The 23819-nt window shown below is 47.9% G+C and overlaps 4 protein-coding genes and 1 long non-coding RNA gene across 9 annotated transcripts in view; 2 read left to right on the top strand and 3 right to left on the bottom strand.

The window, feature by feature from the left end:
• The window catches only part of LOC117186279, a 30704-nt gene extending 25728 nt beyond the window's left edge, over positions 1 to 4976 (bottom strand). Inside the window, exon 1 of the long non-coding RNA XR_004471385.1 lies at positions 4532 to 4976. This is a non-coding gene — a long non-coding RNA (uncharacterized LOC117186279). The remainder of the gene's footprint in view (positions 1 to 4531) is intronic.
• Positions 4977 to 5403: 427 nt separating this feature from the next.
• Positions 5404 to 6401, bottom strand: LOC108150801 (ubiquitin-conjugating enzyme E2-22 kDa-like). Its single transcript, XM_017279105.2, has 3 exons — positions 6215 to 6401; positions 5975 to 6130; positions 5404 to 5908 (listed from the first exon to the last, which is right to left on the bottom strand). Exons 1-3 carry the CDS (start codon positions 6275 to 6277, stop codon positions 5519 to 5521), a joined length of 609 nt encoding a protein of 202 aa, XP_017134594.1. The 5' UTR covers positions 6278 to 6401; the 3' UTR covers positions 5404 to 5518.
• A 370-nt stretch (positions 6402 to 6771) lies between these two features.
• Positions 6772 to 7876, top strand: LOC108150824. Of its 2 annotated transcripts, none has more exons than XM_017279132.2 (2): positions 6772 to 6898; positions 6966 to 7876. In XM_017279132.2, exon 2 carries the CDS (start codon positions 6976 to 6978, stop codon positions 7765 to 7767), a length of 792 nt encoding a protein of 263 aa, XP_017134621.1. In that variant the 5' UTR covers positions 6772 to 6898; positions 6966 to 6975; the 3' UTR covers positions 7768 to 7876. The 2 variants fall into 2 exon arrangements, with proteins under 2 accessions (XP_017134621.1, XP_017134620.1); XM_017279131.2 differs by having other exon boundaries at positions 6776 to 6894; positions 6966 to 7875.
• A 1261-nt stretch (positions 7877 to 9137) lies between these two features.
• LOC108153413 (zwei Ig domain protein zig-8) overlaps positions 9138 to 23819 on the bottom strand; it is a 42237-nt gene continuing 27555 nt past the window's right edge. For 3 of the 4 annotated variants that reach the window (XM_033387167.1, XM_017283412.2, XM_033387168.1), the window contains 6 exons: positions 18440 to 18663; positions 16685 to 16895; positions 15578 to 15715; positions 12443 to 12570; positions 11692 to 11860; positions 9138 to 11312 (listed from right to left, as the gene is read on the bottom strand). In XM_033387167.1, the coding sequence (XP_033243058.1) occupies positions 10975 to 11312; positions 11692 to 11860; positions 12443 to 12570; positions 15578 to 15715; positions 16685 to 16895; positions 18440 to 18663 (1208 nt within the window). In that variant the 3' untranslated portion in view covers positions 9138 to 10974. The remainder of the gene's footprint in view (positions 11313 to 11691; positions 11861 to 12442; positions 12571 to 15577; positions 15716 to 16684; positions 16896 to 18439; positions 18664 to 23819) is intronic. The other variant, XM_017283413.2, reaches the window with a different exon arrangement.
• LOC108153415 (antigen 5 like allergen Cul n 1) lies at positions 13822 to 14965 on the top strand. The gene is made up of 2 exons (XM_017283416.2): positions 13822 to 14178; positions 14248 to 14965. Exons 1-2 carry the CDS (start codon positions 14053 to 14055, stop codon positions 14860 to 14862), a joined length of 741 nt encoding a protein of 246 aa, XP_017138905.1. The 5' UTR covers positions 13822 to 14052; the 3' UTR covers positions 14863 to 14965.

The raw sequence follows: 23819 nt of genomic DNA, 5'->3' as shown, positions 1-23819 counted from the left end.
TGCAAAAGTGTTAATTTTGCACTTAAACGAAGGCAACATTCTATTCTCGTGGCTGACCAATATGTGGCAGCTGCCCCCGAATTATTGATATGCCAACATTTTGTTTCTGTCATTCCCCTGGTGGCGGGGGGGGGGGGGCGTGGCCTCAAACCGCGCCGTAATTTCATTTAGTTGAGTGATAAATGCAATTGCCAGCCTTCCCGCAAACATCATCAATGTTATTGGCCAAAAACAACAATTTGGGGATGCAACAAATGCCCTTGAGCGATTTTTTTGGCCAAAATTTGTGCACTTTGCACTTTGCTACCCTGTACACGTCCAGCAGGGCAAAATGCGAGGCATTCATTGGGTTCGAGACAGAAACGCACCCTATGTATAGAGTATAGGGTATCTCCCAGTCGGTATATAAGAGTCTTTAATTTGATGTCATTTCACAGCCAAACATTTGAAACAATTATCGACACGTTTGGCATTTGAAAAACATTGAAATGTTTGCTGCCACACATGCTGTGCGTGTGTGGTGTGTGTGTGTGTGTGTGTGTGTGTGTATACAAAAAATAATACATTCGAAATTTATGGCGGAAATCTTGCTTCACTAAGCCAATAAAAATTCACACAGAAAATGGAATGACAGGCCGCCAAAAAATGTCAGTGGCCCATCAAAAGGGATTCACGCCAGGCAGGGGGGACAGGCGTGGGGAGGGGGGGGGGGGGGGGGGGGGGGGGGGGGGGGGGGGGGGGGGGGGGGGGGGGGGCAGAGGGCAGACAATGTGTGAGAATTGAGTCGGGGCTATTTGAGGCATATTTTACACGCTTTTCTACTTCGTTTACACGCACGAGGCGGAGGACCAAGCCGAGGACCAAGCCGAGGACGAGGACCTTGCTCTACTCAATCCATGGAGTGCCATGCATAGAGTCTCGTCTCGAGGATTCTATGGATAGTGGGGGAGTGCAAAGTATTTGATGTTTGTCTGTGTGTGTGTGTCTGTGTGTGTGTGTGTGTGTGTGTGTGTATTAGTGCGCATATAAAGTGAAAACATTTACACATGTTTGATTTATGGGTCAAGTGTGTGATAAAACTACAAAAGCAGTCGGCACACACACACACACACACACACACACACTGGAGATGGCTGTCGAAACAAAGAGAGAAAGATAGAGGGGGTGATGGAGGGGGGGGTGGAGAGGGAGGAACAGCAATGGCGGAATGAAATCTGAGTAAATCATGCAAAATACAAACGAAAGATGAGAATATTTCAGCACGGCAAACGTACAGCAAAATTATGCAGTCACAAGGATGTGCGAAATGTCGCAACACAAGGAGAAGCGCGCGAGTTTGCAATGACAAAAAAAAAGGACAAAAGGATGGAGACCCACCTCGGCCGGCCACAGTTGCCCCTCTCCCCCTCCCCCCTCAACCACCCTCCACTGCCAGGGAATGTCCATAAAAATGTATTTCAGTTAAGTGCCCAGAAATTGGATACCATCCAGGACCCCAGACGAGGAGAGGAGGAGTGGAGGAGTGGAGGAGACCTGGACAGAGTCCAGCTTAAATGGCATTAAATGCATGCACACAGGACGGGGGGGAAAGGGCCAAGGGGGGGGCCCTTGGGGCTTACAAACGACGCAACGTTCATCGAATGGACAAAAAAATAAATATAGTTTCAGGCTCGGAAATCTCGCATATTCCCTTGATTAAAACTGATGGGCATGCTATAATATTCCACTGTTTGTTGGGGAAGGTGGAGTCTAAGCAATCCGAGGCAGAAGGCAGTGCAGGGAGTGCAGGCCAGTAATTGCATTTGAGGTCATTTCGGGCAGGGTTTATCGGCCAAGACACTCGTAGACAAATCCACTTAAATTGACGGCTAGCTGAGGGGCTGCAATTGTCTGAGGAAATTCTAATCAGGACACACACACACAATTTCACTGGCCACACAACTGGAATTGAAAAAGATTTCACAAATAAACAATTTGCATCTAAACGAAATTGGAAAAATAATTATTTACACAGCAATTTGAGTGCAACAGCAAACATCAACAAAGGACAGACGGACGGACAGACGGACCCCGACAGTCATGCCTAATTTATGTGAACGAAATGCCAAAAATTCCATTTGAAACAAAGGCCAGGAGGCAGAGGAGCAAAAATTTAAAATGACAAATTGCATTACGGGGCAGGACTGGGGCGGGGGCATGAAGAGGGAAGAGGGAAGAGGGAAGAAGGAGTGGTGTTGACCACAAAACTGACAGCACAAAGTGTGCAAAAAGTGAGCAACAAATTTGTCGGGTCCTGGATATTCATTTATGAAGACAGAACCAGCCCCGGCACCAGCCCCGGCCCCGGCAAACAAACAACAATGTGGCACATAGTCAAAAGGCATAAAGGACACCAATCATAGAAGCAGGGACATGGGCATGGCTTTTCGGGTACACTTTCTCCATGGCAGCCAGCCGATGGCAGATCGACTCTCCTCTCGTAATACCCTTTTAAAAAGGGAAAACAAAAACAAAAAAAAACAAAAAAAATGTGTTTACAATATACAGGGAAAACAGACAACAGGAAACCCGCTTAAACCGATTTCATAATCAAAGCCGTATTACTGCCCTAACCTCAAACCACACACACACACACACAAACACACAAACACAAACACACACACACGCATGGATAGCATCCCCCTCACGCACCAGAGGAAAATTTAATTATGAGCCAGAGTAAACACACAAATTGCTGTTGTTTTTGTTGTTGTTGTTGTTCTGTTTTTTTTTGTTCCAGCGTGAAATATAATTAATTTGCTATTTTTAAAGGCCAAAAATGGGGGAAATTTGGCTGAAAAATTGGCGCCAAAATAATTTCCAAGGGAATAGCCCCCCCCATCCCTTCCCGGTGGATCGCATGAGTAACCGCAGAAATTTCATTACATCTGTAAATAATAAAGCAAATAAATTTCGCTGCTGCCTTTTGCTGGTTACGGAGGAATATGAGGAAAATGAGGAAATTATTCAACTCAATTATTTCTCGCTGCATGAGGGGCAGTGGGGAAAAACTGCAACTCTTTGTGGGGATCAGGGGCAGGATGGCTCAGCAATGGCATCTATAATATATTTAGGGAGTCGGCGAGAGTCTGTTTCGGAAGTTTCAGGCCACTAAGTCGCTCTTTGAAGTCCTCCGATTGTCAAAGAGCGCTGTCATTTCTATGCTACTTAAGACCGAACCAAAGCCCACCAATCAATGCGAGATGCAGCACTGGAATGCATTTAACAACTCACTTTGCTGCCATTTAAATTGGCCATCAAAGCGGCGCCACTGGCACTCGCTTTGACAGCGTCACAAGCACGCAGCGGAGGAGAGAAAAGAGACTGCGAGAGGGACAGAGAGAGGTGTCTGTGACATGTATGGGGGGGGGGCGGTATGGGGGGGTATTGGGGGGTAGGCAGGCCGTAGGATCGGTAAAATAATGTACAGTATTCCATTTCTGCAGCTGGAGGACAGAATTCGGCAATACCTGCCGTGGCTTTGGCCCTGCCAGACGTCGCAGTCATGTCAATAAATTATGTACTGGATTTTCACACAGATACAAGTCCGCACACACGTGTACACACGTGTACACTTGTACTTGTGTGTCGGTTATTTTGCATTTGAAGCCTTAGACGCGTGATTTATGCCCAATATGAGCAAAATCATGCGAGTACTCAAAGTGCGCGAAATCACCAGAGAAAGCAGCAGAGAAAGCAGCAGAGAACCAGGCAAATATACATAAATTGCAGTGCTCCGCCGCTATAAGGTACAGGCTACAATCTACAGGCGAACGAATGTGAGGCGGAGCGAGGAGCGGAGGAGCAAAATCAAATCATATTTTCACATTAAAAATGTACCCGGCCATAACGGCAGCCAGGCAATCCTGGCATCCCCAATAAAAGCGAAACGTGTCATTCTCTGTCTCTGTTTTGCGTGTTTTTTTTGGTTTTTTCGCCCGTCAAAGAAAAGTGAAATTCCTCGCCAAATTGCCGGAGTTTTTTTTTTCATCATGTTTGTCCTGCAAGGATGGGTGCTACAGGGTGCGCGTAGGGCGTTTTTAGGCAGCGGAAGGAATGCGACACAAAGAGAATTACGTTGACAAATGAAAATGTCACCAATGATGATAATTTATTTTCCCTTTTCTCGATTGCCCTGCCCTGGCCCCAGCCCCAGCCCCAGCCCCCGCCCGGTGCTCGGACACAGCCGTGTGCCACATTCCTCGGGCATTCTCGCTTTCATCTGACGACAGCTGTGTCCCGAGCAATGCGCAATTAAAGGGAATATTCGACAATTGCTCGCGGGCTTGAACTTTTCGGGGAACTCAGTTTCCCCAAGTGGGGGCTCAGACGGTTGTTGAGCTTCGCTTCACGTCGCTTTCCCTCGAATAGAGGTGATCTGGCCGGGATAATGAGCAATTTAAATTCTTGCTAACGTTTGTTCAATTCGCATTAAAATCGTTCGGCCACATTTGAGCATTTAGTATCTTGAATAAAAAGAAATACTCCTTACCTTCTGTTTCGTTTTCTGTTACGCCTTGCTTGCAGCCTCAAAGCTCTGCCCAGAAATCGGACGTCGTTTCTGCCTTTCGCTTTGAGGCCGTTTTTCACTCGCACTTACACTCACTTTTTGCCCTTTGTGCCTTGTGCATCTTTTCGCCCGGCACCTCTTTCAGTCAAGCTGTGCTTTCAATCACTCTTGCTTTCGCTCTCACTCTTAGCGAAAAAACATTGAAAATACAAAAACCAAAAAGAACCGCAACAAAACTGAATTAAATGGTGCGTTTAGCGAGAGCTTACATGATAGATCATGTCGCGGTTTGGAATCTAGAACCGATTGATTTCACTGACTTGTTGAAAAAGAAAAAAGAATGCGAAACTTAGACACGCGTTTTAGACGACCGCTTTGAATGTGCCGAGCGAGGGGGACAGACTGGACTGAAAGCTGCGATAAGAGTGAAGCTGCGTGGGAGTCTCAAAGCTTCTTCGAAGAATGAGACCGAAAGCTGATAGAGCGTAGTGTAGACATAGCTTGCGCTGGCGCGTCAAAAGAGAGGGCGTGAGAGGGCAGCAGCAGTGCAGCGTAGGAGAGTCAAAGCTCAGCTTGCAGATCGGCTGGCTCGACTTCTTCTCTTTTTAGCTCACAGCAAGAAACGAAAGCGAAAGTTTTTGGCCGAGCAAGAGCATGGTTTTGTAGATAACAAAGTTGATGTAGGTCAGGGCCTGCTCTCAACATAGTGTTCTCTCTCTGTTAGCTCGCTGCTAAATTAACATGCCCCTGTAAGGCCGTAAGAGAATTTGTTCTGCCGCTGTTAGCTCGCTGCTCAACCTCTGGCAGAAGACACGGCGACCAAAAACAAAAACACAACAAAAACGAAATGAGACAAAATCGATTTGCTTCATTAATGGCTTATGCTGCCAATTCGTGTCGTGTTGCATCTGGCCGATGACCAAAGTATGGCTTGACTTGCTGGCCAGTGCTGATGTGTTAGCTGATGTGTTAACCGAACATGCTATCGGCGGCCTTCTCCAAGTTCCAGTTCTCCTTAGAGAGGATCAGGCGAGCGCCGTGCTCGTCGATGCTCGTGTTCAGCTCCCTGAGACGTTGGATCTTCGCGTCACAGCCGGGAACGGTGTGGGAGCCGCCTGCGTATGCATTGGTCCAGTGCTGGGCAGTAAGCTGAAACATATCCTGGTGTTCCTTGAACTGGAGCCCCACCTCCATGTCCTCTATGTAATCCGGCTCGCCAGCGGACAGCCAGACCTGCAAGGACAGCAGAAAGGCGCGCAGCGACGACGACACTACCCAGCTGTCCTTGAGTAAGCGCTCGCTGAAGGCGCCACTCTCCGAAGAGACGTTCGGGTGCCAGACGCGCGTGAGGAAGCGCACCTGCCACGAGATGCGGATTGTTTTAGTCATTCACCTGCGGCCCAGGGCTGCTTTAGGGATACCAACCTTCGGCGGATTGAACGGAAATGTATCCGGCACTTTAATGTCCAGTACAAAGTTCCCGCCCTCGTAGGGCGTGTCGGCGGGCCCGGTTATCTCGCCCCGCAGACATGACCACTGCCCGTCGACAACTTCGATTTTTATCGAGCACTGGCCCCCGATCTGTCAGAAAGAGGCAAGTATTTGTATTGGTATTGCGGAGTCTTCCGCCGCCATGGAACTCCATGTTCTGATCGCCCCACTTACCTCCTCGAAGCCAATAAATTGCTCGAACTCTTTCTTGACGCGAGTTTCAGCTCTATTCGGCATGATGGTTGTGTGGTCGTCCTGTAGATCTGTGTTTCCCAGCCCAGTTGCTAGGATTTTGTATTTGCTTATATTTTTGTACGTCGACACATGTGTGACTGACTTTCTGTACTGTTTCACAACTGACGTTTTATTCTTTTGTTGTCGATTTGGTGTTAAATTGAATGCACAAGGAGGCGGGCATGATGAGCTCTAAAGTTCTACCGGCCGGAACCGGTCTCGGAGCCAATGACTGCCGCAAGCCCTGCCACTGTTTGTCTCTAGCTCTGCCCCTTGCCACCGAAGGACCTATGATATGCGAATTTTAAAATATTTCATATGTTTCCGCAACATCTGACCAGCTCTCACCAGCCAGCCGTTAAGCCTCGCTCCCAGAGTCCCAGAGTGTGGCTACTTTTATTCGGCTTCTGGGTGTACCCCTAGAGTCCTCGGGAATCGTGCATACGAATCTCGTGACAAAGGGTTTTTGGTTCAATTGTGCCCAAACCCAAATCTCAAACCCAAATCCAGTAGTTTTCGAAAAACACGTCTTTCTGACTATTTTTCAAGACAAAAAAAACAATCGCAGAAGCAACAACTTCGAGCCTCGTCGACTGATTGAAAATTGGGAACTGAATATTGTAAGTACGTGAAGGGTTAGAGAGACAGAGAGAGAGAGAGAGAGAGGGCATGGCACTTTTTCGCATTCCAGATCCCACGAAATGTCCTGTCCTGAGCATAAGAAGGAAAAGCGTTCGCAGCAGATGCTGTACACGCACGGACCCGGCTCCTCCCTCAAATGGCAGCATAATGGCAGCAGCTTCCGCAATCGGGCCGGAAGCTCCCCGGAACGATCAGATGAGCTCCGACGTCACGGCCATAGAGGGAGGTCCAGAGATCGTTCCAGGGAGCGTGAGCGTCGTCGCTCGGATTCGCCAGATCCAGGCGAAGGCCCTCGCGTTCAGGGCATCAATTGGCGGTGCCGTCCCCAGCAGCCGAGCGCCGCACAGAAGGATGACCCCCAGAGCCAGCCAGGGATTGGACTAGGCAGAGGCGGGTCGTCTGTTCCGTTCGACCAAGACCGCATTCATCCCGAGACACAGGAGAGGCTGAAGAAGCTGCGGTCGACCTTGGCCAAGGACCCGAAAATGTCGGCCACCGCCAAGGCGGGGACGAGCGGCTCCTACTTCGCCAACGATGGGTCTTTCTTGGATATTTTCAAGAAAATGCAAGAGGAACAGAATACTGTCGCCCGAGAGAGTATACGCGCAGGCGGTGAAGTCGCTCCCTACATTGTCACTGCGGCGGTCGACGCCCCAGCTCCACCGCCCCTCTGCGTGGGACGTCGTCGTGGTGGCAGGATCCTGAAGACCGGCCGAGTGCCCAAGCTGCAAGATCGCGCCAAGAAGAAGGTGGATCCAAAGGACTTCTGGTCCGTCTACCTGGCCGAGGTCGAGAAGTACAACACCACTTGCTGTGAGAAGGCAGAAGGCCATCCTAACTTGGTCAAGTAAGACCACGCCCACGACCACTGCCCCATTTGTTGCTCTACTACCCATCAGTACGCTAATCCCAGTGTAGACCCAAATAAACTCAAATCTGGCTAGGCCGGTGCTTATTTATGGATGAAAAGTGGTCGGAAAAACGATAGTAATCGGGATTGAGAGTGGTTGCAATAGCCCCTGCAACATCCGCCTCCGATTTAGCAATCCAATTCTGCTCCACTCGTACCAAAAGTGTCTTTCTTCTGGGTCTCCATTGACTCCACAGATCCTCGGTGGCATGCGGGTGTTCCAATCACCATCATCATCATCATCATCGTCTCATGATGACGGCAATACCTTCTCTGTGCGGCAGAACGGGGGTAACAACTTTCCGGCTCATGTGCCTTATGCGCTTCTTACGCTTTCCACTCAATTCGGTTTGATGGGTGGCGGGAAGAGGTGAGGAATGGAGCAATGGAGCTGGGGCTGGGGCTGGGGCTGGGTGACGCGTTGTGCGCTATTAAACTTTTTGGCATGATATTACCGTTATTTGCCTTGGCCAACAGAGGGAGAGAGAGGGAGAGCGAACATATGCACATACTCGGATATGGCCAGAGAGAGAGAGAAATATATGTACTTACTTGTCATATAATAAACTTTTATGTTAACGGCTTTTGATGTCTTACCAAAACGGCAAACAGAGTCCTGCGACAGGATAGCGCACACATGGCCTAGTCCTGCCAGCCAGGCCATCCCATCAGCAAGGACAGCCAGACGGCCAGACAGCCATCCTGCCAGGCACTTAATGCCCATTCCTTTCCATTCCTTTGGCTTTGCCTTTCCTGGCTTACACTTTTCTTCTTGCCGTTTGCATTGCGGCTTTATTAGGCTGAAAAATGGAAAATGCCGCCCCCGAAAAATACGAGAGAACAGAAGAGAGAAACTTGCAATCTCCCAGTAGGCAGGCACTCACGTTCCATTGTCTGTGTGGGCCATTAAAATTTTTTGGCCAAATGCATGAATAGCAATGGAAAATATTTGCATAAATCTTTCCCGGACTTCCAGCCCGGCGGGAGGCCATCACGGCGCAGAGCAGAGCAGAGCAGAGCTCCATCCCAATACCAAAGCGCATATCAAACGGAGAGGGGGAGGAGTGGGGCTGTGGGGGGTGTGGGGGAGGGCACTATGTATGCCTTTGTGATACACATATTTATCATTAAATGGTAATACCCAAAAAAAAATCTTTATTGAAATTTCCATACCGATTTCCATAGTTGCGTAGCTACGCTGCTTAAAAATTAAAAACAATTTCATAACCTTTATAATGCGTTGCCATTTTTGTTTGCAACAAAGGTCAACAAAGTTTGTTTTTTTGTTTTCTGATTTTCTGTTTTTCTGTGTGTGTGTGTGTGTGTGTGTGTGTGTGTGTGTGTGTTTATTACTGGCTAGTTTTACACTTAAACATTATTTTATTTGCTTAATTGCAATTATTTTGTATGGTATATTCCGCTGTCCCGTTTATAGCAACATTAATTTTACCCATTAAACATTCATTTACATGTCGCGACTAATTTTGCATGCGTTCGGTTAACATTATTAATATTCATATATATGTATATACGTATTACATATATGTACTATATATGAATGCATTATCTGTATATATAGTGTGTGTGTTGGTGTGTGTGTTGGTGTGTGTTGGTGTGTGTGTATGTGTGTATGTATGACTACCACATAAATTGTTGAGTACAGGTTTATAGTTTATTCATATATGGTATATGCATGTTATTTACAATTTTGATCGGATAAATTCGGGCCCGTTTCCGTTTTCGGGCCATGACTCCTCAATGAATGGTGGCCGAGCAGTGTCACAGTGGCCTTTAGTGGACTTTTAAATGTGGGCCACACGTACATACAACACATACACAGGCATGAAGGGGACTCACTCACTCAGCCAGTCACTTACTCGCTCCTTCAAGAAATGGAAATGCAAATATTCAACCGACAAGAGTGCTCGGCGGCAGTGACTCGGCAGCTCGGGCAGGGGCTGAGAATATGCAACCGGACATGCTGAAATAGAAGCTCTAAATATTGCTGGAGTTGGCCAAGACGACGACAGAGCGTGGTGGAGTGGGGGAGGGGTGGAGCAGTGGAGAAGGGCAAGGAACCCATTGCAGGAATTGGTAACGGGAACAAGAACTTCCCACATGACTGGCACTAGCCCGAACGAGTCCCTGCATATCCTTGGCCGTAGGAAAACTCTTAAATAAATTGTTAGCCTCGGAAGGTCCTACTTCAAAGTGAAGCTAGCTTTTGGCAGGAATTTCCCATACAATTTTGATGTCCCCATAGATTATTAAAAAAGCCAAAGAATGCCCCAAACGGAAAACTCTTCTCCGAGTGTCCGTACATTTGCCTAACTTACGAAAATTCTAAAAAAAAAAAAGACAAAAAATTGTAGTTTAGGAACCTCTGACAAAGTCCACATAAAAATATTCTATTGTATTGTATTGTATTGTATTGTATGGTATTGTATTCCTAACTATTTACACTGCTTAAGGACTACGTCTACGCTATACAGGGTACACCCAAGAAACACAAGAAATCCCTTTAGTATTTACAACAATCTGAGTAAAGTTTTCGCTACGCAATAATGTCTCTATGTATAGGTAGTATCTAGTGTCTAGTATGTGTAGTATTCCTTGAACAAACTGGGCTGAACTGCACCTGAACCCGCGTCCGAACCTGAACCTGAACCGGAACCTGAACCGGAACCGGAACCTAGCTCTAGTATAAGCTGGCCATATAATTTTGATGATTCGTTCAAATGGTCTCTGCGTTTAGCCAAGCTTTAGCCCGGGTCTTATGTACAAGGCTGCGGCCCAGCCAAAAAAAATGTCCTGCTCGGCTAACTAGATCCTTGCACACTTAATTAGAAACACTCTTACTTACAACTTAGGAGGAGCAGGAGCCGCAGGAGCAGGAGAAGAAGCAGTTGCAACATCTTTTCATCATTAGCATAATTAGTGGGGGGGGTTTTTTGTGTCGTTCTTAAAGGTATTACATGCAGCTCAACTCTGAAGAACTTTCGAGGGAAACGGAAAACGGCTCCTTCTGCTGCTCCTGCCGGCCCCTGCTGTGGCTGCTATAAATCATTTCTGCTGCAGCTCTCTGCCTCATTTAGGGGCGGGCGCTGCTGCATTGGCGGTGGAATTCCAACGGAGCGACATTAATTTATCACCGTGCATTCCTGCTGCCACTATTGACAGGGCCGCCGGCGGGCGTCATCATGGGAATGGCATTCTCCTGGCCAGCACCAGCGGGGCAGCAGCCTGTGCTCGGAAACTCTGGGTCGCGGCCGGGTCTCTCCTTGGCACGACCTCCTCCGCCGGCAGCACCTGGTCCACCTCCGCCCTGGAGCAGCAGCGAGGAGCATGCCTCCAACAATACAAATGCCGCGACCATTGTGCTAATTACTTTGACCGCCTGAGTGGCCTGGGCCGTGTGGCAGGACCAGCAGGCCAGGGCGACGGCGGCCGGCGCCGCATTCGTTTGCATGGCCTCGGGGCGTTCGCCTGTCCAAAGAGAACAGAACAGAACAGAAGAGAAGAGAAGAGAAGAGAAGATAAAACTTGAATGAGTAACAAATTTGTAGTCGAAAAGGCCTGTTCTCTCGTGCTCTTGTGGCTAGTTCATAAATTGCATAAAGTTTCGCCACAAGAAGAGACGGAGCCAGAGCCAAAGCCGGAGCCAGAACCAGAGCCAGAGCCGGAGAAAGATGCAACTTTTAATGCATACAAATCGAGGTCAAGCAGAAGCTTGAATAAATAATTCACATTATCAGACTTTGGCATCAAATTAAGGCGGTCTTAAAGTCGGCCTCTGAGAGAGAGAGAGACAGAGAGCCGGAAACCAAAAACTGAAACCGGAAACGGCACGGTGGCCCACACTCACCCTGCAGGACATGGACGCGTATGCTGGCTATCTCCGAGTTGGATGGATAACAGGAGTACTTTCCCGAGTGGAGCAGGTCCGCATCGTAAATGAGCAGAATGGATTTGGTCTCCTCCGATTTGATGGTCTTGAATTTCAGACGTCCTCCGCCAGTCTCCTCGCTAAGCACCTGCGGACGGTATAGAGCGGTGGAGAGGTGCAAGAATATTAAACAAAATTTTCCCTTGCTGAAAAGTTATTTTCAAAGTGTGGCAGCGAGTGGGGGAATGAGGGAATGTGGAAGTGTGTGGCCATGGGGCATGGGGTATGGCGTATAGCCTAAATGCAAAAGCATGTTTTCTCATAATCATAAAAGCCAAAATTAAATACGTTGCGTATACGACGCGTAAACAAACGCGAACAAACTCGCACTCCACCCAGCGCCGTATCCACACCCCAAAGAGGCGCCAGCCCGGAGCTCATAAAAGTTAAAAACGTTTATTCCCCAGCAATTGGCTGGGCGTGGCACGGCGGGGCGTCCTTCTCGATCCCAATCCCGATCCTTCTTGCCCTTGCCCTTGCGCTTTTACGGCGCACCAAACTCAATTATTGCAAGATAATTTGGCACCAAAAAGGAAAACCTTAAATTGGTTTTTCGTTCGTTCTGTGGGCGCTTTCCCTGTAAATTGATTTCAAGGGAGTGGTTTGCTGTGGTGTGGTGTGGTGTGGTGTGGCAAGGAGTGGGGTGAAGTGGAGCGGCGGCGCTACTTACCTTGTCCTGGTGATACCAAAAGATATGGGTCGGCGGCTCTGGGCTGAACTTGATGATGCATGTAAGATTTATGGTGCTGCCCTTGTCCACGTACAGATCGGGTCCTCCCAGAATGGTGGCCGTTGGCACTGTGCGCGGGAGAGAAACAGAACGAAACAGATCGAAACGAAACGAAACGAAACGAAACATTGAAATTAGCGTACATTTTGCAGTTATGCCATTCATTATGCCCTGCATCAGAATGCTGCCCCTGCAGACCCCTTTCCCGGCACAGCCTGCCACTTGAGCTCTGCCAATCATTGGGTTACGTTGCCTAATCAGCTCCGTTCACAGCTCTCGCTCGTTGCCCCTCTTGCCTCTGACGAGTTGTGAAATTCCGAACTGGTCGTCCCGCCCACTGCCACGGCCATGCCCATGCCCAAACCCATGCCCATGCCCAAGGCCATGCCATGGCCAGTGCTAGAAATTGCCCAGCCTGTGTTTGAGCTGCATTTGACCAGTGACAAGTGCCGCTCCAGGCTGCAGCCCATCAGCAGACCAGTTGGCTGGGCCACAGTTGTTGCATGGAAATTTTCATAGTTGAGGAGGAAATGTTCTGCCAGTCAAAGTCAGTACGTTAAATAATCGATTACGGGCCCCGTGATGGGTGGGAGGGAGGATTGGATAATGGGAAATGGCTGGGCACCCATTCTGTTTACGAATACATTTCTGTGATTCCTCTCTTTCGCCCAACATTCGTTCAACATTCGTGCTACCCCGTGAGGAGTTTTCTGATTTAAATGCCAATCAAGCGACCTTTCATATAGTTCATATAGGGGCAAACAGGATACTACCCTATGGACAGTTATGAGCCTCCAAAGTCATAAAATGTTAGTCAGACGTTAATAGAGAAAGTTTGCTTTACAATTTTAAAAGTATTCTGTGTGCGGACTTAAAGATTTAAAAATATACACCAATCGATTTTCGCAGAAAGGGGAATATTTAGAAGGAAATGGTTTTCAGTCACACTTTGATATTAGTAGGAAAATATTTAATTAAGATATATTTTATATTTAGTGTAAATTAAGTAGACTTCCCACCAATTTTTTGTTGTATTTTCTATTTAAATCAAACTTTGTTTGAATTAATTTAAATATGTGTATTTGTCCCACATTTTTTTGGAGCATACAAAACTGGCCTCATGTCTCACTCCATTTCTCTGTTAAGGTCGAATGTTAAAGATGTTAAATGTTAGGATTTAAGAGAAGCGACCGAGCAAAGAGAATGCTGTTCTTGGATGTTGCGCTCTTAAAGTCTAGCTCTCTCGCTCTCTGAAAATAACCGCAAGTATTTCTCACGCTCATCCCAGCTCACTCCAACAATTAAAATCTTTCGACACTAAGCAATCTGTATATTTTTGTTTCATACGAAAAAAAAACAACAAAATACCTGATTTTCGTTGCGTAGTTTCGTCTTGAAACTGCTTCCGAAATTCCGCTCATGGAACAGAAAACTCAACACCTGATACCTGCTGTTTCACTCAACACAAGCCACTTGTTGCAGATGCTTTAAGCCTATTTAGCCACGTAGGTTTCAAGCCCTCTACAAACATTTGGCAGTGCCGCACAGCCATGCAGCAAGAGTTGCAGTTGGTTCTCCTGAGTCTCGGGCTCTGGCTGAGATTCTGCCTGGCCATAGACTTCTGCGGGATTGAGGCCTGCCGGGGAATGGCTCATTTGGGCTGCAACAACAGCATGGTAAGCCACTCAAGGTGGGCTGTCCCATCCATGGCCTTTCAGCTATCTCTCTCCCTCTCTCTCACTCAGAAATTCGATCAAAGCTGTCTGCGGGAGCACACCGTAGTCAATATGGAGATGTACCGTCTGTATCTGGTGGCGATGCACAACATGTACCGCCAGAGGGTGGCGAGCGGGGAAGTGAGCGGGCTGCCAAGGGCCCAGCACATGCCGGAGATGGTGTGGGACATCTATCTGGCGCTGGTGGCCGAGTACCATCTGAAGCGCTGCCTGCGGGAGCTGCACAATCTGTGTGTGGCCACCGACGACTTCTCCGAGCCCACATTCAGCTACGGCGAGGATCTGCAGCCGCGTTCCGCGCGCCTCACCTCGAACATGCGCCAGATGACCTTCCTCACCGAACAGTGGCTGCACGAGGTCTACCTACTGAAGAGCATTAACACGGAATCGGCGCCCAAGGCGATACGCAACATCATCACCGATCGCGCCGCCTACATGGGCTGTGCCGCTGGCCAGAACTACGACAATCGGCAGGTTCGATTCGTCCTGATATGCTACTACGACTTGGGTCCCCCCCACCACCAGAACCTCTACGCGACGGGCCACTTCAATGAGAGGCGCTGCCCCGGTGGCAGGAGCAGCCGCCACACGAACCTCTGCAGCACGGTACCCAAAAATGACTAGAAGCCTGCCAGAATAAATACTGCAAACGCTCTGAGTATAATTAAATGTGCCAGCCACTTGGGCAATCAAAATAGTGGGCAAATAGTTCTCGCAAAAAGAAAAAACAAAAACAAAAAAAAAACACCCTAAAAACACCGTAAAACGTAAAAACAGAGTGAGGAAAAACTGCGAAAAAGGTGCAAAATAATAAGAGGAGTAGCAGTAACAAGCTGGCAAAAGTTAGTTGGCAAAAGCTGGTTGGAAAGCAATTTGTTCGTCATGAGCCAGAAAAATGTTCGCTCAAGGCGCACACAGCACTTGACTCCCCGTCCCCCGTCCCCCATCGCCCATCTCCCATCCCCATGCCCGTTCCCGGAACGGTCTTCCATTCCCCATTTCCTCGTTTTCCCAGGAACCACACCTAACCAATCCGGCTGGCTTCCTTTCACTTTCACTCTGTCCCACAACCTGAGCACGAAAAATGTTGTAAAATATTAAAAAATAATATGCATGCATGGCAGCCCTCAAGCACTTCCAAGCCCTCCCAGTCCCCTCCCCCAGAATCGCTTTTTATCCCCACACTTTCGGTCTCCTTTCTGTCCGTGCTGTCTATCTCTCCATCTATTCGACGGGTGGGTGTCCGTGTCTGTGTCTGCGTCTGTGTCCGGGCTTACTCCGTGGCTTGGCTTGCGTTTGGAGTTTTGTCAGTAGGCGAATATGAATTTTCAGAACAAACCGGCTACTGTCTGGATGGGCCCAAACATGCCCGCGAACTCGTCATCGCTGGATTGATAGACCCGATCGGCGGCTATATAGAAGGCGTCGTCGTTGTAGTACTGCTGCATCATGTTGCTGGTCTCGGCATCAATCAGATCTGGGGCAATCGGTAACCAAAAATATCCGCACAAACGAAACGAAAGGAAAACAAACAAACAAACAAATGGTGGTGTAATAAAAATAGAAACACAAATATAAATCAGTGAATAAATTATAACAAAATGGTAAACTAATTAACTTAAATATTTTTGACCGGAGCCCGAAGTCACAAATAGAACTCTCGCCCACTGTCCATTATAATTATTGCTAGAAAGTTCGGTAATTGTACTTTTCTGTTTTATTTTCATCAAATTATAATTCCAAGCTCGCTTCAAACCTGACCAATTTTATAATATATCAGATTGTGTGTTTATTTTCGGTTAAACAAACTCTCTACAAATAATTGCAATATAAAATTAAATAGAAATATGGCCGAAGGATTTAAGAGAATGTTTTTCCATATGAATTTATGGCTTTTTGCACCTTTATTTCGGTATTCCTTTATTCCTGTCAATATCCATTTGTGGCTGGGCTTAAGCCAGTTGGCTCTTCGCATCGGCTTTCACTCCATCAATCTTCCCGAAAGCATTTCGAAAATTTCCCCACATATTCCGAGGGCCAAATGGTGTCCGCCTGTATTTGTTGTATTTTTTTGTTGTATTTTTTGTATCCTGTTTTTCGACGATTGCCAGGTCTGCATAATTTACACTCTTGCAAATTGCATGAATATGCGAAAAAAAAGAGATGCTCGCAAATATGTGAAATTCCCCAAACCACCCCCGACCGAACCCCCCACCCGATGCCACAGGCATGGATTGTTGTATTCGTATCCTCGTATATTACGTATACGCAGTGTACAGCGCTGGCGGAAGCCAAACTGAAATATGCAGCAGCAGATCCAAAGGCTCGAAGGCTCAACCCGAAAGCAACACTCCAACGGATGGATATATACTCGTACACCCGTACACCCGTACACCCGTATACTCGTATAGAGCTTGATGGATGGATGGACTGCGACGGTACTCACCCACAATGTTCAGGTTGACCGAATAGCTACGCACTGGCTGCGTCGATATCTGGCACTCGTAGATGCCGACATCCCTCTGCTGGGCATACTTGATCTGCAGTGTCCACTCGTCGATGTCCCGATGATAGGAGGTCTGGAAGCGCTGATCCGTCGTATAGGTGTAGGTGCCCACGGTGAGTATGTGCAGGTCCCGATGTCGTATCCAGGCCACCTAAGAACCGAACAGAATAGAACAAAAACCCCATTAATACGGGGCCAAAAGCTGTCTCCGGTTTTTGTTATAATTTGTTCTCGGGCTGCGCCAAGCCGCAAAATTTATGCAGCTCACAATCTAGAAATTTTCATACAAGCTGAAATTAGTGTGCGAAACGCATGACAGACCCGGAAAATGATACTCGGGGTGACTCTCTGTGTCTGTCTCTGTGTCTGTCTCTGTGTCTGTCTCTGTGTCCTTGCAGCGTGTTTCCTCTCTTAGTGGCTGCCGCCTCTTCATTTCGACATTCAGTCGACATTGCCCCACTACATTTTATGCCTGTACACAATTTTTGAGTTGGATTCCTTTTGCTGGCTTTTTTTGTGGTGGAGTCCAGGTTTTGGCTCGCAGGCTCCTTGTTTATACGGCTAACTGTCTAACCAATAGCACACACCACACGGTCGGAGGGGGGTGGGGGGGGAGAGAGAGACTGCGTCAGAGAGTCAGCCAACTGTGTTGCCTTGTGGCATCCATCTGTGCAGTTCCATTCCACTTCTGGCCACCGTCTGTCTGTCCGTCCGTCCGTCTCTCTATCTAATTCTGCAATAACAGCACAAAAAAATAGGGAACCCAAAAAAGTAGGAGCAGAGCAAACTTGTGCCCAGTCTGGCCATAAATTTACTGTTGGCCAAAACCGAGCCCCCTCTCCGTTCACTCTCCGTTTGCCCGGCCGACCGTGTGTAGTTTACTGATTGCGGAAGCGGATTTGGCTATGTGGAAATCTATGACCCGGCCTCAGCCATGACTGGAGCTAAATCGCTTAACGTAATCAACGTTGCCACAGCGTTTCGGCTTGCCAACACCTGAAAACTTTCTCATGCCCCATCCCATGGACGTAGTGGCTGCCAGTGGAAAAAACGTCCTCCCGGACGGCGGGAAAATTTGGCAAGTGCGTTGGAAGTATTTCCGCATTGTGTCTGTCCCGGCGCTGCGGCATATTGAAACAGGATATGGGAGGAGGCTGCCCCCTGCCACCCGTTTGTTATGGCAACCACTTTTGAATTTCGATTGCTGAAATGCAACACCCGAACTTAAAGTGCCGCGCCCTGGGGCTGGAAGACGAGACTTTAATTGGGGCAAGCGAATCGAGTGACGCCATCGCCATCGCCATCGCCATCGCCATCGGAGATGGCCCCCTTTCCCTATGCGTGGCCCATGTGTGGCGAGTGCGTGGCAGGCCTGCCAGCTGCTGTCTGCTGTTGTCACGTATTACATAATAAACTGGCACCAAATTTAATAAGCATACTCCTCCGACCGCCCAGTCTGTCGGACAGTCTCCGACGACTATCTCGACCATCTAAGTGGATATGTGGTGGCATATTTGGCACACTTGTGGCCAGCCGGACCCGACTCCTGAGCCCAGACCCCTGACCCTTGGATGCCGACCGGGTCTCTTTGTTTATTAAATGTAAATAAAAATCAAGATTATTATTAATACCAAGTGTTTCCGTTTCCGTTGCCGTTACGGTCTCCGTCTCCGTCCATTCCGCAGGACTACTCACCGTCTTGTTGCCCAGATGCTTGACGCGACAGCCCAGATATGCGGACTTGCCCACCAGCGATGTGATGTTCCTGGGCATGGTCTGATCAAAGTACGGCTCGTTCCACTTGTGGCCGTGCGGATAATGCGACGGCGGCATGTGCGTGGGCTTCGACTCGGCATTGTTGTGGTTGTGGTTGTTGTTGTTGCTGCTCACAGATTGTCTCTGGTAGCACAGGGCCAGTCCTGCAGAAGAGAGTGATAAATGGGAGCGTGAGCACAATCGTGTGTGGCAAGTGCTAGTGCTCAGCACAAGTCATAGCAAATGGCTGGCTCTAATGTGGCAAGCACCTGCTTGCTAGCTGGTGACGCCACAAGGACCGTCCTCTCCTCCCTCCTCCCTCCTACCCTCCACCACTCACTCACATTTGTCTGAGCTTAAGTGTGGCCGAAAAAAAAAACAAAAAAAAAAACCTACGAAAGGGCAAAAAATCCAAATGTGGCACAGAAAAATGAAAATGCCAACGAACTGCACCTTAACATGTTCCACGTAGTTTAATTAAAGCGATGACACCACATAGCACTTGGCCTGAAAGGGGTCTGAGGGAGAGAGGTTGATACCCCTCGTTTTTATATCCTCTAAATGCCACTGACAAAGGGGTATATTGGAGTTTTCCAGAAGTATGCAACGGCAGCACTTCTATCCTTTCTACCGAATGCCGATGAGTATTAAAATTTCTAATAAAATAAAAGCAAGCCCAGAATTATTCATATTAAAAATTCGAATAAAATAAATCCATCACTATGGAAATTAAATCAATTTGACTAGTGCCTTAACTATAAGTAAATCTCGTGGCAGTAGGATAGAATCATTGGGGTTATCGTTTCTTGAAACTTTCCCACCAAATGGAGGGTATCTGACGGTCGTATTGTCTCTGGCAGCCTTCATACTTATATTTTCTTCCTTATTTTTTTGGTCTTTTAGTTACACTTTTCATTCAATGCGGACCCTGGAGCGCGGAGAGTTGCTCGAGCGGCCCATGGCTGGCTGATTCGCCGAGTGTGGACCATGTGGAGTGGCTGCCAGTGCTCTTGGTGGGCTGTTCCCTTAGTTGTTTCTGTTGTTCCCATTCCCACTCCCCAGTGCTGTGCTAGTGGCAGTGGCAGTGCCAGTTGTTGTTACATTTTCATTTATGGCCGGCTGGCTGGGGTTAATTTTCTAATTACTCGACGCGACGACGACTTTCTATGACTTCGTCGTCGTCAGCATTTGCAGAATGGCAGAAAGCTTTTATAGCCCACACTCAAACCAGTCAGTGGGTGGCCATATAAAAGGAACACAAACCCTTTCTCCAACAGCAACAGCAAAATTGTTAAACTGTAAAACTGCAAAAATTTCATTTCCGCCTAAAAGGAATCGCAGAAACAAAATCCAAAACAAAAACAAAACAAAACAAACAACAACCTAAACTGACTCCCAAACGGCGCTGTTCATAAAACTTTGCCATTTACCAAAATGAATGAAGGGGGAGGGGCGGGGTGTTGAACGGGGAACGGGAACGGGGAACTGTTTAGCAGTCAACGATTTTTGGAGCTGAAATAATACTGGGTGTGTGTGTGAAAAACAAAAAAAAAAAAAAAACAAGAAAATTCACAAATGAAATCACAGAAAAAACAGCTTAGAAATTCTATTGAAATATATCGTACATATACGTACTCGTACAGGGAAAATCTGTGTTCCTTGGGGGGGAAAAAAAACCAAAAAACATCCCACAATTCCATGTGGGAAAAATTCTTTAGAATAACCACAAATTTTCCTATAATTGAAATAAGTATTTGCAGTATTCGGAGAAACCTGAAAGCCAAAAGAATCCATGCCACAAGCCGCAGCAGCACACAGAGCAGGAGGGGAAGAGGGTGAAGGGCGGGACGGATGCATTCAATAGCCACCTACTCGTATAATGGCATTACTTACTCTACTCAAAGCTCATTTCGAGGAGCTGATGGAAACTCTACAAATTTTGCGTTTCAAACCGGAATGTCGCTTGGCCAAACGAAGTTGTGGCAGCCACAGAGAGACCTTAAAGGGAGATGCAGTGGGGCAGCCGACAGCCGGCAGCCTGCAGCCCGAAGCTCGACTGAAGCGCCTTTGATGGGTTTCCCAGTCGGAGGCAAATAATGCAGGAAAGTGAATGCAAATACCAGCACAGCCCAGCCCAGCCCAGCACAGCCCAGCCCAGCACAGCACAGCACAGCATTGGCATGGCGCGCATACGATATGCGTATTGCTTTTATAAAACTGAAACTGCAAATACCTGATGGTAAGACCTTCGTCCACCATCACCCATCACCCATCCCCCCGTCCACCAACAGAGCAATGTGCAGATTGTTTGTACGGACTCGTTAGCCAGGGCGCTTTTGTGCTGGCCCTCTGCCGGCCCTCTGCCGGCCCTCTGTCTGGGGGGCAACTCATTTATTCATAGAAGCAATTTAAAGGCGAACAAAAAACCCCCCAAGGCAAAATCTGAACCGAGATCCGAGATCCGAGAATTATTCAGAGTGCGGCATTGGTTCGGGATTCATGACAAATTCCGCTAAAAGGTCAAGGTGCTGCAATGGAGAGAAAATCCCCTGGCCGGGTCACAATCGAAGTCACTTGTGCAATAAATATTAATGTTCGGGGACTGAATTAATTCCGGGCAATAAATCAATTAGTGCTCCTTGGGGTACAGCCACAATGCCTGGCAATAGCACGTATACGACCCGTACCGCACCGGGAAGTGGATTGGAGCTGTTGACAATTTATGATTGATTCGCTTTGCGGGTGCACTGGCCCCGAGCCACCACAGGACACGGGACACAGGACCTAGGACACAGACCCCCAGTGCTCATAGCGCCCTCCTGCCAGTGCTATCCACTCATTGTTCATTTGCATATGCACATGCAACGAGTCCTGTGGGCCGTGGCCCTCCCCCCCCCCCCCATAATGAATGATTCGAGTGCTGCGGCGGCTCTGGGGCTTTCTGCTCTCATTTTACGCAAAATTAGCCTTGGCATCCGCCGCAGACAAGTGCTGCAGTGCTGCTGCTCCTAACGGCAAAACAATTGGACCCCGGACTTGGGCCAGGTGCCCACGATAACGATTACGATAACGATTACAGTCCACCCCGCTGATGGGCGGTAGAGAGAGGTAGAGACTTGGCTCAAAGCTCAGAGGAAACAATGGCCATAAAACGCTTACTGCTGGCTACTGTTTAAATGTGGCCAGGACTACGCATGCCATGCCTCTCCTCTCCACTCCTGACTCTCTGTGTGTGTGTGTGTGGACTGTGGACTGTGGACTCCCATTGCCTGCGTTGTCTGCTTAATAGTCTTAAATATTTATAAAGCAAACGCTGGGCAGCCGCAGAAGCTCCACAACTCCACAATGATGTGAGCAGAGCCTGAAAGGGTTAACGATTAATTTAAACCAAGCTGAACTACTCCTGCGGGCTCCTGTTCCTGCTCGTTAAATATTGAAGAGACCAACGCATAAACACTGGGCTCCCGGGGAAAATTGAATATAATTTTATTGCCATGGAAAATGGACTAAGAGCTTACTGGGAACCGATGGATCCATCCAGAGCAAGCTATTAATGCTTGAGCTTCTTGAGGGCAGTTCCCTGGTGGATAAACGATCTTTGTGTGGAAGCTAAACCACCACTTAGGAGTAGATCCACCAGAGACTGAAGAGACTGAAAAGAGAACTCACGGAGGGAATGAAAATATTGGTCAAATCTTGATTGTTCAACGATCTTTTTGGTAAGCGTTTTCGGCTTCTGGCTATCAAAAATAATAAAACCCTCCTGCTTATCCAGATCCCAACTCTCTCACACACACACACACACACGAGTATCCTTTTTTCAGTAGCTTCCTATTCCTTTTCCCAGTAACTGTTTCTTTCCGCAGCTCAAATCTTACTGCGGAATCTGCCTCATCTCCTGTAATTGATGTTTCCCCCATACAAAACACTCTCCGTAGTCGGTATTCAGCACTCAGTACCTTCGCCCAACCAACACTGAAACCCACTCAAAGTTTAACCAAAACCATTGCCCGACACACAGGAGACAGGAGACAGGAGGAGGATATGAAAAGTGTACCCAGCGGAGCGTGGCAGACAAGACAAGGCGCTTTTGTTCAGGCTGGAGCCTTTCGTTTTCGCTTTTTGCATGCAGAATGTTACCTCAATTAAAGATAAGTATCAAAGTGCATAGTAATCAGAAGGCAGCCAGGCGAGCGACGGGGCCAATGAGTAACGTAACACAGCCCGAGGGCAAGAATGGGGCAAAGAGGGGCTCAGCTCTGGCTCAGGCTCAGGCCCAGCGCGGTGGCAACACTGGCAGAGAGTGCTTGTCAAAATGATTGTCTTACATGCATTACCCTCTTTCCTGGGTTGCTACCAGTTTTCCTCGTTTTCCCCGTTTTCCCCGTTTCCCTGTTCCATGGCTCCCATCATTCAACCATTTTATGTTTGCCTGCTGGTCGGAGCGGACGGGGGTGCACCTGGCGTATGCGCAATTTTTCCTTCCCGTGTTACTTATTTTCGTTTTGTTCCCTTTTGTTGCACATCGTTTTTCAGCCACAAAATGTAAAATTTTGTGCGCCATTTTTACTGCAATTTATGCACATTGGCAACAAAGGAGAAAGAGAGAATGAGAGCCGGAGAGTGTGGGGAAGCAGCGACAACAAAAATGAATCCGAAATCCCAGACCAGACCAGAGACCCTGCCACGGTAGGAGCGGTACGAGCGGCAGGGACGGAAGAGACGGTTGGGACGGAAGGGGAGGGCCCTCTTTGGTCATTGCTTGTTAACACACCCAATGGGAGTTATTAATGTTTGCGGGGCTTTATTTACGGCTGGCAGGCAGGCATCGAGAGCTCCTCTCCGGCCGGATGGGACAGCGCCGGACAGGAGTCGCCGGGCAGGCTGCCCAACGAGTCGATTTTTTACGACTCCCAACGGCCGAACAGCCGCCGAAGGATTCGCTGATAGGCACTCAGCCCCTCCAGGCCCCGCTCCACCTCCTCTGAAGTTGATTTAAATTTGGTGTAGTTAATTTTTAACCCAATTTTTTACGTATACCCAGCAACTTTTTTATTTATGTGCACCCGCCCTTTTAATGTTGCAACATTTTATTGCCCGTATAAAAAAAAAAAAAAAAAAAACCAAAAAACTGTGCGGCTTAAAGGATTCAATTGCCTGAAGAGAGCTGTTGATGGGAATGATTATGGGACCGGGTGGACCGGGTGGACTTGGTGTCTGACTCCTGGTAAAATACTGTATATTTAAACGGAATGCTTTCACTCATTTTTAATCAGTTTGAAACCTTTAACAAACATTTAATTCCGATTGAAACTTGTCA

This window comes from Drosophila miranda, chromosome XR, assembly GCF_003369915.1.
Source record: "Drosophila miranda strain MSH22 chromosome XR, D.miranda_PacBio2.1, whole genome shotgun sequence".
NCBI lineage: Eukaryota > Metazoa > Arthropoda > Insecta > Diptera > Drosophilidae > Drosophila > Drosophila miranda.
Note: the sequence above shows the minus strand (reverse complement) of the source record. Positions and strands in the feature narration are given on the sequence as shown.